At 51.1% G+C, this 17,330-nt stretch overlaps 1 protein-coding gene across 2 annotated transcripts in view; it reads right to left on the bottom strand.

The window, feature by feature from the left end:
• ST8SIA5 (ST8 alpha-N-acetyl-neuraminide alpha-2,8-sialyltransferase 5) overlaps positions 1–17,330 on the bottom strand; it is a 60,222-nt gene that overhangs the window by 36,808 nt on the left and 6,084 nt on the right. The window contains exon 2 of one of the 2 annotated variants that reach the window (XM_059139799.1): positions 6,383–6,490. The exons of the other annotated variant lie outside the window; for it this stretch is intronic. Coding sequence (XP_058995782.1) covers positions 6,383–6,490 — 108 coding nt within the window. The remainder of the gene's footprint in view (positions 1–6,382; positions 6,491–17,330) is intronic. 2 annotated transcript variants of the gene reach the window in all.

Raw genomic sequence — 17,330 nt, 5'->3', positions numbered from 1 at the left:
ACCGACACGGGAGCCAGGAGCAGAGAGCATTTCTAGGACAGAAGGTCAGCTCTGACCAGACCTAATGGACGCCAAGAAAGAGAAGGTCCCACTGACCTCACGACAAGGCAGTCATTGGTGACCCTGACAAGAGCAGACTCAGGGGAGCAGGGAGGCAGAAGCCCCACTGGCGTGGGTTGAGGTGAGAACAGAAGTGGGAGGTCCTGCGGACAGTGACTGTGGAAGTATGTGTGATGAGCACTGGTGGCCATGAGGTGAGGTCTTTGGGGGGTGAATGGGATCAGGGTTTTTATAAAACGGATCCCAGTGAGCTCGCCTGCGGTCTTCCCACCACGGGAGGGCACCGCAGGAAGATGACAGTGTGCACACCAGAGTGGGCTCCTACCAGAGCCCAACCGCGCTGTCACCCAGATCTCCAACATGCAGCTTCTGGAGCGGCCAGAGACAGTCTGTTGCTTACGATCCCCCAGATCTGTGGGCTGCCGTGGCCACAGCCCACCCGCACCGGGACAGGGAGTGCGCGAAGACTCGGTCCCGGCTGGGCAGCAAGAAGGGCATTTCCCCCAACGCGTATAGAAGCAGCCAGAGTTAGAAGGAACATGCCTCAGTGTTCTCTGAGGTGCTGAAGCCCCCGGTGGGGGGTGAGGGAGGGAAGGTTTACAGGCCACGCGAGGAGGCCCGCATGGGGAGGACAGCCTCTGGGAACCCCACCACCCCCATCCCCTATGGCCCTTGCTGTAGGTGATGTAGGCTACGCACGGGTAGGCAGAGTAGGAAACTGGGAAAGCCCCATGTGCCTTACCATCTGGGCACCCCCTAAACTGCTTCCGGGTGGATGCTGGGTCCTCCCAGCCTGACCCCAGTCCCCTTTTCCTTTTCATCCTGGAAGCTGACCTGGGGCGAGGCCCTGGCAGTCACCATTGATCACCTGATCTGGAAATAAGGCCCACAAAGGGAAGTGCTCATACCCAGTGCTGTGAGTTGGGGTGAAGCTGGGGCCTGGCTCTATCCAGAAGGTCCCCTCAGTGGACCCCACTAGTGACTGAGCAAGACGGGAGCTTACCCAATGGGAAACTGGGGCACAGAACCATTCACCTAAGTGGTTATTTGTCCAAGAAACTCAATTCAGACTCAATCAAGGGCCACAAAGCTCGAGGACCAGGGAGACTCATGGGTCAACACCACTTGACGTGTCCCAGGACACCCACAACCTGGCCTCCACAGATAGCCCCCTGCCTGCTGGCCACCAGAGGCCCTCGTCAGGTACACGGGAGGAGATGGGGAAGCTGCTCCGTCTTTGTTTGGCTTTTCCAGCATGCAGCCCAGAACAGTGCCAAACCTGATTCTCCACACTCTTCCCCCCTTGGACGGAGCCCGAGGACTCCATCCCTCTTTTATTTTGTATTTTTTTTTTTTTTTTTTTGTCCTTTCCCACAGACTTGAATCTTGACCAGAGAGGCTTAGGCTAAGCCAGCCCACACCCACAGGTCAGGGGCCCAGACACAGGCCCTCAACAACAAGTCACCACACCTCCAAGTCCCTGGAAAATTCTTTCCCCTGGGGTCACCTTGCCCCCAAGAGCTCCTCTCTGAAATGTAGCATGTCCAGGAGCTGGTAGAAGGAAGCATTTGTTAGGTGTAGCAATCGAGAAAGCACTAAGCATGGGATGGGGGGGTAGGAGAATGACACAGAAGATGGGGGTGGGGAGAGGAGAGACCTTAAAGATGGAGTAGGACACTGAACCCTACCCAGGCTGACCTGTCCACAGCCCAGGAAGCAGCAGCCGTCTGTCTTGCACGCCTTAGCCCCGAGACTCGAGGGGAGGATATGCTGTGTGCCAGCTCCAACAGCCACCACCTCTAAGTGGTGACTCAGTTTCCTCATCTAGAAAAGGAAGGCACTAATAGGACCCACGTCAAACACTGGAGGGTGAGGACTGAGGGCAGGAACAGGTGCAGGTGCCCAGATCAGTGCCGGGCACACAGTCAGCCCTTATATCACTTGGCTGTGGCCGTCACCTGCCAAGATCCCAGCCAGGTCCTGCCCTTCCACAGAAGCACCTCTGACCTCCACGCTGAGCCCCTGGTGCACTCGCCATCTGTGCGGCGCAATTTATTGCCTGATTATACACCATCTTGAAACAACTATGAATAGCTGACTACAGCCTAATAAGTGCTGCACTGAAGCGCTGCTCTGAAACGTCACCGCCCCAAGGCCCACACCGCACAGTACCTGCTAGACACACACACAGAACGCACCCAGAGTGCAGGGCTCCGGCCCAGGCCCTGGACACACACCCAGCTCCCTCTTCAGTGGGGCAGAGTCTCCTGTGTTATCAGTTTGGGGCTGACTCTTTTCTCCCACGGCTGGTGCTACCCTCCCACTTGGGAGGTCCCCTTCAGCCAAGCCTGGAAGGCTGGCAATGTAGGGACAGTGCTGTCCCAGGCGAGGGCAACGTGGATGGGCAGCAGCCTGAGCCAGCTCTGCTCTGGACCTCAGAGAGAGTGCTCTGTGCACTGCCTCTTGGCATCGCACCACAGCCCAGGAGGGCCAAGGCTGTACAGAATCTGGGAGAGGGGCTGATGAGACTGACAGCCAGGCCACCTGTGGGTTGTATCTGGAGCAGGAGGGTCTGGAGGGCCCCGGCGATGCTTGCACAGGTGGTCCAGGCCAGTTCTCGGGATCTGGGGAATGCATGAGCAAACACGGAGAAGTTCGTGTGCACTGGCTGGAGAGCTGACTGTGTGTGAAATGATAGAAAACAGCCCTCCATGCAGATGCTTCTTACAGAATGTACAGTTAAGGGGGCTATCCAGGAAGGCTTCAAGGAGGAGGTGGAGTGGGAGGTGGATATTGACCGGACGATAAGGACTTGATGTGGAGCAGGGTCCAGGAGGCAGAAGCTGAGTGAAGCCCTTTGTGCTGTGACTACGGGCCTGATTCAGGGTCAGCACCTGAGAGGACTCCTGGCCCAGCCACCCTCAGCCCCTCTGACTCGGTCCTCTCCCCGGGACAGGCTCAGACAGTGGGTGCAACACCGCCCACCTTGCAGGACTGTGACTGCTAAGGGCGCTACTGCCTCTCCCTGCCCTCTGGGCCCACCCTGGGAAGGCGGGCAAGGGGCCGCAGCTAGAGGGCTCGAGGCACTGAGCTGGCCCTAGAGGACGTGGGCCCTTCCCTCCCGCTCATCTGCAGTGATGCTCTGTGGCATCGTTTGGGAAGGCTTCTCAGCCATGGCAGGAGTGGATACTCTGCCTTCACTGCCTTCTCTCTCCTTCTGAGCCGGCCCCCTCCCCCTCCTACAGGCTCCCTTTCCCGCCCAGCTGCCCAGATTGCTCCAATGGTCCTACTCCCTGTTCTTCTCAAGAGAATGTTCTCCCATCATTCCGAACTGGGAAGGAGTTTATGATTCAAAGCGCTTCCCCTCTGGGGATTAATTTTCAAAAACAGTGCCAGAGACAGGTTTAGTCAAAGGAATACATCACTAAGGGAGAATTTGGGAACCCTGAAATGTAACTTTGCTTTTTTTTTTTTTTTTTTTTTTTAAACCAACAGCCCTTACTCTGCGCCTGCTTAATTCATTCTTTTATTCCAGTAACATGCACTGAGCTCCTTCTGCATGTGAGGTGCCAGTCTGGGTGCTGAGGGCTCAAAGGTGAAGGAGCGCCATCACTGCCTTGTGCGGGAGATAGAGACACAGCATAGCTTGGACCCAGGGAGAACTGTCCTCAAAGACCTACCCGCTCACGTTCAAGGCACCCACTTGCATAGCAGCATTTGTGGATTCAAACGGCTTCCTATCTGCTCACTACAACAGTTCCCCCAAGGACTCTCACGGATGCTTCTAGACTCATGCTTGAAATTAATAAAGCCATATGTCGATGTATATTTTATAATGCACACACTTTCTAATTTGGCCTGGACTTCCCCCAACTCATGTCCAAGGGGAAGACCTGACCGCAACCGTTCTGAGCACTGTCTGGCCTGGATTTTCTTTGTGGTCTTATTTGGAGTTTTCCAGACCAATCGTTTGGACCTGCTCCTTCTCCCATGGCTCCTGTTTGAATATACAGTTTATGAGTCATTTGCTTTTTCTGCCTCTCTTGATCCTCTGGTTATATATGGTAACTCCTGACTTCCCCTCCAACCGTGTTAATAATAAATAACACACTTTACCACACCACGACATACCACACAACTACAGAGAGCAAAATATGGCCTGCGCTGAATTATTCAGTGGCTGAATAATACCACAAAGCACATCACATAATCCGGGCGTGGAGAGCTGCTCACCGCCATGATGTTCTTTCCACAGCGACAGGAGACACCCCCTGCCCAGCCCTGCAAATCTGCTGCCAGGAGCTGTCCTACCCATTATGAAGATGGCAGAAGCTACTCCTAAACCGAGGTTAAAGAAAGAAAGAGAGAGAGAGGAAGAAGGAAGAAAGAAAAAAAGGAAGGAAGGTAGGTAGGTAGGTAGGAAGGTAGATCTCCAACATATGGTTCAGTTCTAATGACATTAACCATTATTTCCCAAACCTGCGAACTGTGCACATGACGGTTTCTCACATGTGTGATAGTACTTTGGGGGTCAACTCGAAATGGCGATCTGACATTGGAACTGTCCCAGAAGAAGCTGCGCTGTGTGCTCGTCACATTTGTTCTGTGACGAAGGGGGGGTCTGGGTCAAACAGCTGCTCCCCAGGAGGAAATGAGCTCAGCGGGTGAGCACGCTGGAGAAAGGGCGGCTGAGTTCTAAAACCAAATGGTTAGAAGTTAGTGGTGGCTCTGACTCCGGGGGACCCTGGGTGACTGGGAACGGGGAGTGTCTGTCCAGGATCACTGGGAGGGGGGAGAAAATAAAAGGGAGGGGACGGGAAGAAGGGAGGTAGGAGGGAAGCAGGAACTAGGGAGCAAGAAAGGGCGGCAGGAAGAAAGAGGGGGAAGAGGTCAACGAAGAGGCAGAGAAAGCAGCAACACAAGGCAGAGAGAGAAGGAGAAGGAAAGTCTGCCGGCAACAGGAAAAAGGGCAAGTAGAGCTCTTGCAGGGTGTTCCCCGCAGAGACAGCTCCCAGGGACCTGTCCCATCTTGTCTTGCTCAGGGGATTTGCATCTTTAGCCAAACTCTTCAGAGAGTCCGTCCAGGAAGGCAGACACCCGCGGGCTTACCTAGATCACGCCCCCCATCTGGGTGGGCTAATCACACAGCAGAAAGGCCAACACCGGAGGTGCAACACTTAGAAGGGACAACTCTGGACACCCCGCTCTTCCCGGGTGACATCCCAGGGGCCGAGCGGCTGGCCGGGGCTCCACCACACATATATGGAAAGAACTGGCCAGGATAGGACCCGGGTCCTCGAGACTGACCCACACCCTAAGGCCTGTCTGTGAACACTGCCCCCGCTGACATTCTTCTGACATTGGAACCACATCCTTAGTTTTTCAAAGCAGCGAAGAGAATCATACACGTGGGAGGGGTCCCTGAAAAACACATTACTTCTCTTCTGCGTCTTCTGTGGGGTCAGTTTAATGTTTCAGTGTCAAAATTAACAGCAACAAAAACTCGGGCCATTTTCCCAGGGAAACAGACCTGAGAGTCAGTGCATCCTGAGAAATGCAAAACTTAAGAGGCCCGAACAACTTAATTGGCCCCTGGAAACCCTTAGCTGGCAAGTTCCAGCCACACCCAGAGAAAGTGTTCTGCCTTGTCTGAAAGACTTCCCCCCACTGCCCTCCCCGCCTTGAGTGTCCCCCAGTAGAACCCCCTGCATTTTATGTGTCCAACAAACCCCGAGCTCCTGGGTTTACAGAGTGTCTTGCGTTACTGTTTCGTGCCCAACCCGACAGCAGAGCAGTAAGGGAAAACCACGCTGTGGTCTGAATGTCAAATCTCAGCATTTGACATTGAGGGAATGGTTCTTCCCTAGCCAAGGTCAGCCCCAGCTGGGGGCAGAGTAGGAACAGCCTGTGCAGTGGGACATCCAAGGAGCAGAGCCCAAGCCCCACGCCCACCCCGGATGCCACACACACACACACACACACACACACCTACACACACCTGCAGGCCGGCCTCCAAAACCCCTGCAGCAGGGGCGCAGCAAAAGCCCCGACTCCCAAGGAAAGCTTGAGACCCACACTCTGCACCCCTTCCTGCACCCCGCTCCCTGGCTGAGAGGGGCCGGGGCGTCCCTGCTGTGCTGTGGTTGGGTCCTAGCCCTCAGCCCTCATGTCAGAGGAGACAAGGCGGGATGTTAAAACGCAGTGAGCTTTGAGCCTGCTTCTTCCCTGAGGGTAGTTCTGGGGGTGGACCGCAGGGCAGGGGCTATGAGGCCACCTGGGGACGGGGTTACCCCCCTCCCAGGCCATTCACTGGGGTCTGTACCTGGAGCTGGAGTCACTGCCGCTCTGCACTGCTGGGTCGTCCGTGACATTAAAGAGCCCCGTCCAATTGGCCAGCGGGTCGCCACTCTGCCAGCCAAACTGGAGGCCTCTGGCAAGAAAATGAGGCAGTTGGTACTCAAGACTCACATACTTGATGAAACCCATCTAACTAACAGCGCCTCTTGCTGCTGCTGTGCCAAGGGACATGTCGCCCTGATCACACCTTCACTGGAGATAAAGCGGATGCCCACCCATGAGGGGGATGGTCATAAACCACAGCCCTGTATCCTGTTCTCTGCTCACTTACACCCGTGCCCTCCTTCCGCCTCTCCCGGCAGAGCTGAGGTTACACACTGTAAACATAGGGAAACTGAGGCTTAGCGAGGTCAAGGTCCTATGTGGTGCGTTCTTCATAGCTACCTCCCCAGACCTGAGAGAGTGGAGCCCGGCTGTTTATGGGGTAATCTATTCCCTGTGCACAACTCAAGAAGGCTCTGAAAATGGGGGCCCAGGGCCACCAAGGGCAGGAGTGCAGGGCTGAGCTGTGCCCCCCAGTCTACTGTCTGGATGCCAGGAGCACCTCCTTCCCCACTGTCCCACTGGGACGATCGCAAATGTCTGCAGAGGTTACCCTGCGTCCCCAGGGGGGTCCACATGCCCCCAGCGGAGAACCACTGTCCTAAGACAGTGCCCACCTCACAGAGCTCCGGTGAACCTTCTGGAGACTGGCTTGCCCTGAAGTGTGAACAGGCAATGAAAGGCCACAAACCAGCAAGTGAGAAAACCTTAAACTTCAAAGTCAGAGAACAAAACAAATAGCAAAAATAAAGGGGGGGGGGGTGGTGAGCGGAGGTAAACTCAGGGGAAAAGAGACAAATGAAGGAGAAAAAAATGTTTAATAAAACTCTTGATAATAAATAGCCTCTAAGCTGAGGGGAAGGGACAGCGATGGTTGTCGGAGCTGCTGTCCCGTCGGCCCGGAGCTGCCCCTGTTGAGCCGAGCGACCTGAGGGAAATCTGCATAACTCCCTGGCATCTTCCAAGCAAGGAGCGCTGTCTAGGATGTCCCCCAGGGTCCTTGACCAACGTATCAGGGAGGTGAGCTGTCTCCCCGATGCCCACCCAGATCCCTCCGTGGGCATCTAGGTCACCCCAGTGTTTAAGTGGGTTCATGAGTTCTAAGTGGGGACACTGTGCAGACCACATGCGCAGTGCTGGCTGAGGTCCGGGGACCCCCGCCCCCACCCCCACCCCTAGGGGCCCCTGTCCATAGAGGGAGACAGTGTGCCTCATCTGTCGCAGCTCAGGGGATGTCCTGGGTCCCATCGCAGGAGTCTGCTGCCCGCAGCACATCTGAGGGTCTTCTGTCCTGGGGGCTGGCTCAGGCAAAACAGACCAGCTCAGCACCGCGGGGGGCGCCCACCTAGGCAGCCCAGGGGAGTGCGGTCCCCGGAGCCTGTGACCACCCCTTCCCCGCCCCCTCGCCCACTGGCAAAGCCAGCCATAGGACTGTAAATGCCTGACCTGCTATTATTGCCAGGACAACCTTGAGTTGACTCCATGGGGAAAAAAATAATAAAAGAAGAAAGTCATTCAGAAAACAACAGTACTTAACTTTTGTGGGAGGATAATCTATTGAATTATTCATTCCCTCCCCCATTCCAAGAAGGGAGCTGGGCTTTTTATCCTCTTACTTTAGGGCCCTGTGGGTTGTGGGGGCTGAAAGCTTCCCGGCTCCCTGAAGAAACTGTGCTAGGCGTCCAGGAGGGGAAGTCACGGCCTTCTGGTCTAAGAGGGGGACAGAAGATGCCTCAAGTCCAGGAAGCCTGCCTCCTGCTTTGGGGCTCCACCACCACATCTCCCTCTAAACAGACAGCAGGACCTTAGAAAGACCACAGCGTGGGGCACCCCCGGAGGCTGGACCCATGGCTCTGGGAGCCTCCGGAGAGCAGTGAGCAGACTGACTAAGGCCGGTGTGGCCCTGGGAGCCCCCAACCGCACTGTTCTCCACAAACCCGGAGCAGTGGGGGGGAAGGTGTGGATGGAAGTCCCTTCGGGGATGATAGACTCCGTTTCCCACCAGCTGGTGGATAAGGCTCAATTAAAAGAAGAGAAGGAAACAAACTCTTCCTTTCATACCAAGTTTGTGAAATCAAAGGTATGACTCCTTTTCTATCAATCATCAGCAAGTCGCTGGTGTCGTACCTCACAGCTGACTGAGGATATGTTTCCTTTATCTCCAAGCTATTTTTATTCTATTATACAGGCAGATATATTTCAAATATTTATTTTATTATTCTGTATTTATCAAAGAGCCCTGCCAGGCTGGGTGCCAGGGTTCAACAACAAACCAGTCGAAAAAGGCTCTGCCCCAATGACAATCGCTACCAGAGGGAGACAGATACAGTGACAATAAGCCAACAGGTGACACGATGTTTAGTGTGTCAGATGTGGATAGTGCTGTGGGAAAAATTAAGGGTGGCAAGGGGGGATAAGGTGTTTGGAGTGGTGAGGGTACCAGTCCACACTGGGCAGTCGGGGGGCCTCTCTGGGAGGTAAAATGGAGAGGACGGGAAGTGGGTAATGAGGCAACAGGTGGCTCCTGAGGAAGAATATTCCAGAACCAACACCTGTGGTGGCCCTGAGGGGTGTGATGGCTTCTTCTGGGGCTGGCAAGAGGGTCTATGTAGTTGGGGCTGAGTGAATCAGGGCAGGTGACAAGGCCTGGGCTCAGAGAAGCAGCGCCACATTTCTGCGCTCCCTCAAAGTCATCTAAGAGGGAGGTGGGACCATGTCATCTTCTGAGGAGCCAAGAATTCCACTGGGCCACCTGGGAGCCTGCAAGTGCTAGGCCCTCCCCTACCTTCCACCGCTCTGGGTCTCCAGAAGGAGCTGGTCAGAGCTGCCAGGACCTTCCCACCCAGATCCAAGCGGAAGTGCCTGCCAGCTGGGAAGCCTTTTCAGTGGGATTAATGGGCATAATTATCAGGTTCCACATACTCCTTTGCCTGTCCCCATTCCTGACACACCAGTGACTCATGGTATTTCTCTGTGAAGGGCTGGATGGTAACATACTCCCCAGAAGAGCCTCGGGGGGAGGGAAGGGAAGTAGATTCATCCCTAGGGTTCACCTGTGGGGACTTTCATTTGGGGCAACAGAAAAGCTGCTGCAGGTGGGGACTTGCTGAGAGAGGAGAGGAGGGGGGCCTGTACTCCCCAGTGGCCCTGCCCAGAGGTGGCAGAGGGCTGCCCTCCTTGAGAGTCCCCAGGCCTGGAATGCATGGGCCCAGGGAGCAGATAGAGGCTCCTGGATTCGAAGACCGTCCACTGCCCTGCAGAGGCCTCTGACTAAGGAATGGCTGGGCCGGGGCCCAGGGGTCTCAGTACTGGCAGTGCTAGGGCAGTGACGAGGGTGGGGGGTGATACACACGGGAACACCCAGCCATGGGAGGGGTCCAGAGAGAGAGAAACCGGACAAGCTCCAGGCATAATTCTGAGACCACCTTGCCACCTCCCATTTAGGCACCGCAGAGGAGTCTGGGCCCCCCCAGGCCCACGTCCAAACCTTGTGCTCCCTGGGCTGGTACTCCAGACCACCCCTTCCAAGAGAGGCTGCTGCAGGAGGAACACAGGGTGAGGGAGGGGTTGGGGGTACACCCACAACCTTCCAGCTGTCCTCTGGCATGAAGGCCCCCAATGGTGGACCACAGTGAACAGAGTGGGGACCCCCTGCCCCCTCGGAGGGCAATGGAACGAGGAGGACACATGGGGGGCCCCCCAACACTCATGCGTTCATTCACTCCAACTACTCTCTTACGAGCTCCCACTAATTCAATCTCCTCCATCTTATGACACGTCCCAGATTCTCCGAGGTTAGCAGCCCGCACTCTCCCCCCACGCTGGGGAGCCCCCTCCACCTGAACTTCTCCAATCATTTCGTGCACCAGCCTTTGCTCCTGCTCATTCTTCTGGCTCTTATGGGTTGAACTGTGTTCCTCCAAAATTCCTATGTTGAAGTCCTCCCCGACCCCAGTCCCTGTGAGATAGGGTCACTGCAGAGGTAATTCGTTAAATTAGGATGAGGTCATGCCGAAGTGCGGTGGGCCCCTAATCCAATATGACTGACTGGTGTCTTTATAAAAAGGGGAAATCCGGACACAGGAAGAACGCCACGTGAAGATGAAGCCAAGGAATGCCAAAGATCACAGGCCAACCAGTAGATGCCATGGGAGAGGCATGGAACAAACTCTCCCTCATAGCCCTCGAAGGAATCGACCCTGCCGACACCTTCACCCCAGATATCTGGCCTCCAGAACTATGTGACAGCAACTCTCAGTTGAAGCCACCCAGTTCGTGGTACCGTTACAGCAGCCCTGACCATACACTTGGGGTCCCTCTCTAATCCTCCAAGGTGAGACCTTACTCTTTCTTCAAGATTCCATTCAGATGCTCAGCCCTGGCCCGTGGTTTCCAGCTTGGCTCTGTGGGGCACTGGGGGACCCTTTGTGACTCTGTAGAGGAGGGAAGGGACATGGCAGAGGGTGGGGTTGAGGAAGAGGCACCCGGGTGGGAAGGACTGAAGCCCCCACTCTGTGCCAAACGAGTACCCACTTTTCTCCATGTAAGAGGCTTCCATGTCATCTGAGGCCCTGGGGGTCTCTCTGTGCCCGAACCCCAGCCCACATGGCACTTAGTATACAGCAGAGTTCCATACATCTTGGCAACCAGAGACTAGAGTAGTACTATCCAACAGAAATACACCAGGAGCCACAGATGTCATCTAGAATGTTCTGATAGCTACATTATAAAAAAATTAAAATAAAAATATCAAACACATCATAAAATTCCATAGAACGAGCTACACACAGACACAAATGAGTACATGTAAAACTAGTATAATCTGAGTAAGGTTGATGGATTGTATCGATGTGGATTTCCTGGTTATAATATTGTACTGTAATTTTGCAAGATGGTAGCAGCTGGGTAACAGGAGTAGGGTACGCAGATTCTCTCTGTATAATTTCTTACAACTGTATGTGAATCTACAATTCTCAAAATAAAAAGTTTTCTAAGAAGTAAAAAAAAAAAAAAAAAAAAAAAAAAGTTGAGAGGCACCTGTGTGGCTCAGTGGATTAGGCCTCTGCCTTGCTCAGGTCATGATCTCAGGGTTCTAGGATGGAGCCCCGCATCAGGCTTTCTGCTCAGTGGGAAGCCTGCTTCCCCCCCTCTCTGCCCACTTGTGATCTCTGTCAAATAAATAAATAAAATCTCTTTTTTTAAAGTTGAAATGAATTTTAATAATATATTCTTATTAACCTCATACATCTAAAATATTGTCATTTCAATATATAATAATTTAAAAAACCAATGGGATGGGTTACATCTTTTTTCATATTATGTCTTTGAAATCTGTTTTTAAAAAAGATTTTATTTATTTGACAGAGAGAACAAGCATAAGCAGGGAGAAAAGCAGAGGGAGAGGGAGAAGCAGTCTCTCTGCTGAGCAAGGAACCCGATATGGGACTCAATCCTAGGACCCCGAATCATGACAGGAGCCAAAGGCAGACGTTTAACTGACTGAGCCACCCAGGCTCCCCTATGTCTTTGAAATCTAGTATGTATTTTATACTTACAGCACATCTTAGTTTAGAGTAGTGACATTTCCAGGGTTCCATAGCCACACATGGCGAGTGGCTATTATACTGAACACCAAAGGTCTGGTACATGCTTGCTGGATGAACAAACAGATGAATGAATGAATGAATGAATGAATGAATGAATGAAACAACCAACCAACCTATCACTCAACCTTAAGTAAGAGGAGGCGGAGACTGGACGTGCAGAATGGCACCTCCACCAGCTGGAGGCCCCGGGAGTGGGAACATCAGCTCTGCAAGCCCTGGTGGGTCAAGAAAACCCAGAGTAATGAACTTGTGTCAGGACAGCAACCCAGCCTGACACTGAAGAAAGAGGAAACACTGGGGGGAGTCTTGAGTCCTCTAAGCCTTCTTCTGGAGGGTTGCAGCTTATTTCTGGGGAAAGAGCAAAGTTGGTCCCAGAAATACTGATCCTCAGCCTGATGGGCCGGGAGAAGCGTGGAAAGCTGGTATACTGGGGGACCAGGGAGAGGCTTGGGTTCCTTTGCTCAGAGGCTCAGCAGGAGGAACACAGATCGGATACAATCTCAAGCTGGAGCAAGCACAGCACATTTGATTCTCCCAATAACCTTGGCACCCCCAATGCATGGTGTCCCACCCACATCTCCTGGCTTACCAGCCTCATTCCCATCTCCCATCTCTGCAGGACCCGTGGCTCCCTCACAAAGAGGACTGGCAAAATCTGGCCCAAGCCTTTATGCTGAAGGGCTGGCCCCCCCTCATCAGAGCTGGGAAAAACAACTAACCTCCCACTCACCCTCTCACATTACAGAATACTAAACGGGGACCAGAGAGGGCCCTCCGCCTCACAGAGCACCAGGGAATAAAAGGAAATTCAAAAGCCTTCTGTGACTCCCATCCCCTGCACCTGCAGTCTTAACACCCCAGCCTGTCCCCCAGAATCACCCCCTGGAATACACTAGCTCCCCAAAGCCCACATCAGGTCCTGCCAGGCTACTCATCAGTCAACTGCTGTCTCCTTTGAACCCTACAAGCTTTATCACTTATGCCACACAACTGCAAGTTCATTTGTACAGTTTTACATATTTTTCAGATTTGTCTCTTTATGTGTGCTCTAAGCTCCTTAAGAACATGTATTTTATCTAATAATTCCTTATCACATCACTTTATCCCCCCAGTATTAAGCTGAGTGCACATTTAATTGATGTTTGACAATAATTAGGAGAAGATTGGGGGTTCCTTTAAAAAAAAAAAAGGTATTTACTTATTCATTCATTCATTCATTTAGAGAGAGCTGGAGTGGGTAGCAGAGGGAGAGGGACAAGCAGACTCATGGAGCCCGAAACGGGGCTCCATCTCATGACCCTAAGGTCATGACCTGAGTGGAAATCACGAGCCAGATGCTGAACTGCCTGCATCCCCCAGGAGCCACGAGCAGTTCCCTCTGTGTGCATCCATTTGTCCAGCAATTAATGTCAGGCACTGTGCTAGGTCCTGGGAATGCAGAGATGGATAAAACGTCTCGTTTACGGGTCTTGCAGGCTATGTGACCTTATACAAGTTACCCGCCTCTCTGAGTGAGTTTTAAAGGAAGATGATTGTATCTGTTTAACAGGACTCCTGTAAGGATTACATGAAACAATCCTCACTTAGGATTACCTCCTCAGGTCGGAGACTGGCTCATGAACACTTAAGGAATGTTAATAATCCGTATCATTACCTGATGGATCCTTCAGGTGTGTGGTAGGGAGGGGGCAGGGGTCCCTACACATAGGGTTAAGGCCCAAACTTGAGAAGTTTTGGATGAGAGGGTATTAGAGGAGAAGTGAGTGGGGCCTGGGTAAGTCACAGAAGAGATGCTAAGTCCTTTAAGAGGTACAATTTGCCTGATAAGTAGGAATGTCAGAAAGAAAAGAATGGGACCGAGAGGGGGGTGGGGAGAAGAGTGAGAGGGCAGCACTGCATCCCTGGGGGTCATCTGGGGAAGGGAGACACAGCTGACAGATGACTAAGTGCAGCCTGGGCACACAGCAGGTCAGGGTCGGGACTGGACTGAGGCAAGCAAGGTTTCCAGGGGCCAAAACTAAAGGCGGCCCCTACCACTCAGACTCACACGGGTGCAGGGCACACTCGTAGAAGAGAGGCCTCCTTGAGTCCTGTCCCCTGGGTGCCAGGCTTCCCTCACCCTAATCCCAGCCCTGCATCAGATTCTCAAGACAAGCTTGCTCTGATCAGCAAAACAAGAAGGTCATCCCGCCGGCCAAGCACACACCCCGGTGCCAGTCAGCTCAGAATCCCTTCTCCTCTCTGGGGGACCATCCATTCCCACCAGGTCCCCGCGCGGCACTCGTCCCCTCCAGAAGGGGAAGGTAGATGGACCTTCCCACCCCCGCTGTCCCATCTCCTGTGCTGTGCCTGTTTCTCAGGGCAGTCGAACAGGAGGGTTGGTTCTGCGAGAAGAGCCTTCGCACACAACTTCAGACTAAAGCGTGGAGTCAGGCTGTGCTTTTTCTTGACCCAGTTTCATATCCTCAGGTCTCAGGCCTGCACCAGCCATGTGCAGGCAGCCCAGATTGGCACCCTCCGAGCACAGGAGAGAGCAAGGCTGGAGGAAAGGCAGCAGAGAGGAGAGCCGGGTCTACAAAAGGCAGGATGAAATAGACCCAGCCTCAGCTCCTGTGTGGTTGGAGAAATCATCCTTAACCATTAAGGAGATGGAATTAGTAACTTACAGTCTTCCCACTAGGAAAACCTTAGGTGTGGATGGCTGTACAGGCGAGTTCTACCAAACTTTCAAAGAACAGATGATCTCAGACCTGTATAAATCATCCCACAGAATGAAGAGGGAATATTCCCAACTCCTTTTACAAGACTGGTTTTAAGACCAGAGACTGCATTCTATAAGAAGATGAGATGCTGATATTATTCACTAAAATGAGATATAATACCGTACATAAAAATACTGGCCAACAAAATCTCACATCGTAGAAAATAAATAATACACCATGAACAAGCTAGGTTTAGCCCCCAAATTATAAGTTGAAAATCTATTCATGTAATTTATCACATCAAAAATTACATGCGAAAAACTACATATCACCCGATAGAGGTAGAAAAAGCATCTGATAAAATGAATATCCAAACACGGTGACACAAGTAAACAAAACTCATTAGCCTACTCCAGAAGGGAGTCTTAATATCTTAGAGGTTATCTACAAAACATAAAAAAAAAAGAAAAGAAAATTTTAAGCAGATAAATTCAATGGGGACACTTGTACCATAATTCTCCTTAAAATCAGGTTTAATCATACACTAGACAAAACATAACTCAAAATGGAGCAAAGACCTCAACATAAGAGCTGAAGTTATAAAATTCTTAGAAGAGGGTGGCTGGGTTATGGACACTGGGGAGGGCATGTGCTATGGTGAGTGCTGTGAGGTGTGTAAACCTGGTGATTCACAGACCTGTACCCCTGGGGCTAATAATACATTATATGTTAACAAAAAAGGGGCACCTGGGTGGCTCAGTGGGTTAGGTCTCTGCCTTCAGCTCAGGTCATGATCCCAGGGTCCTGGGATCAAGCCCTGCATCGGGCTCTCTGCTCAGCAAGGAGCTTGCTTTCCCCTCTCTCTCTCTGCCTGCTTCTCTGCCTACTTGTGAGCTCTCTCTCTGTCAAATAATAAATAAATCTTTTTTTTTAAATGTTAAAAAAATAAAAATAAAAATAAATTTTAAACTCTTAAAAGAAAACACAGGGATAAATCTTTGTGACACTGGGCAGTGTACATAGGCTGTGATTTAATGGAAACAGCCCGTAAAGCACAAGCAACCAACAGCAGCAACAACTATATATATATATATATATATATACAGACATACATATACATGAATTACAATTCATCAAAACTAAAAATTTTCAAAGGATATCATCAAAAAAGTAAAAAGACAACCCCTAGAATAAGAGAAATGTTTTGCAAATCTTATTCTCATAAGGGACTTATATTAGAAGCTATAAAGAACTCTCACAACTCAATCAGAGGAAGACAAATCATCCAATTTAAAAATGGGCAAAGGATGTGAATGGACATGTCTCCAAAGAAAACATCCAAATGGCCAATAAGCACATGAAAGTATGTTCTACATCATTAGTCATCAGAGAAATACAAAATCAAACCCACAACGGAATACCACTTCAAAACCACAAAGATGGCTATGACCAAAAAGATAACAATGAGTGTTTTTAAAAATAGGGAAAAACTGGAAACTTCATGCACCTCTTGGAGGGAGTATAAAATGGCAAAAACACTTTGGAAAGGAGTGTGGCAACTGGAAAAGTGTGCGGCAACCAGATGGTAAAACACAAGAGTTACCATATGACAGAACAATTCCACTTGTAGGTATATACCGAAGAAAAAGGAAAATGCATGTCCATACAGAAACCTGGACACAAATGCTCATCACAGCATTATTCATAACAGTGAAAACAAAAAGCCAATTTCCATCACTGAAGAACAGACTGACAAAATATGGTATATTTATAAATGGAATATTATTCATCAATAAAAAGAAATGAAATATTGGGCACCTGGGTGGCTTAGTCCATTAAGTAGCCAACTCTTAATTTCAGCTCAGGTCATGACCTCAGGGTCTTGAGATCAAGCCCCACGTCAGGCTCCACATTTAGCACAGAGTCTGCTGGAGAGTCTCTGCCCCTCCCCTCGCCTATGTTCATGTGCTCTCTCTTTATCTCAAATAAATAAATAAATATTAAAAAAGAAAAAAGGAAGGTTAGTACTGACACATGCCCTAACATGGATGAGCCTTGGAAACCTTATGCTTAATGAAAGATGACAGTCATATTGGACCACATATCATATGATTCCATTTGTAGAAAATGTCCTGAACAGACGAAGCTATAGAGACAGAAGATGCATTAGTGTTTGTATATCCCTACAGCTAGAAGTGGGAGTACTGGGGGAAGATGGTTAAGAAGTCTAGTTTCTTTTTGGGGTAATGAAAATGTTCTAAAATTGACTCTGGTGATGGGTACACAGTGATGTGACTATACCAAAAATCATCTAATTATACACTTCAAATGGGGAAATTATATTTGGAGAAATCTATTTAAAAAGAAAGTTAAAGGGGCACCTGGGTGGCTCAGTGGGTTAAAGCTTCTGCCTTCAGCTCAGGTCATGATCTCAGGGTCCTGGGATCGAGCCCCACATCTGCTCTGCTGAGCAGAAAGCCTGCTTCCCTCTCTCTCTCTCTCTCTGCCTGCCTCTCTGCCTACTTATGATCTCTCTCTCTCTGTCAAATAAATAAATAAAATC

Source organism: Mustela lutreola, chromosome 11 (genome assembly GCF_030435805.1).
Source record: "Mustela lutreola isolate mMusLut2 chromosome 11, mMusLut2.pri, whole genome shotgun sequence".
Taxonomy (NCBI): domain Eukaryota; kingdom Metazoa; phylum Chordata; class Mammalia; order Carnivora; family Mustelidae; genus Mustela; species Mustela lutreola.
The sequence above is the reverse complement of the archived record's forward strand: the minus strand, read 5'-3'. Positions and strand labels throughout refer to the sequence as shown.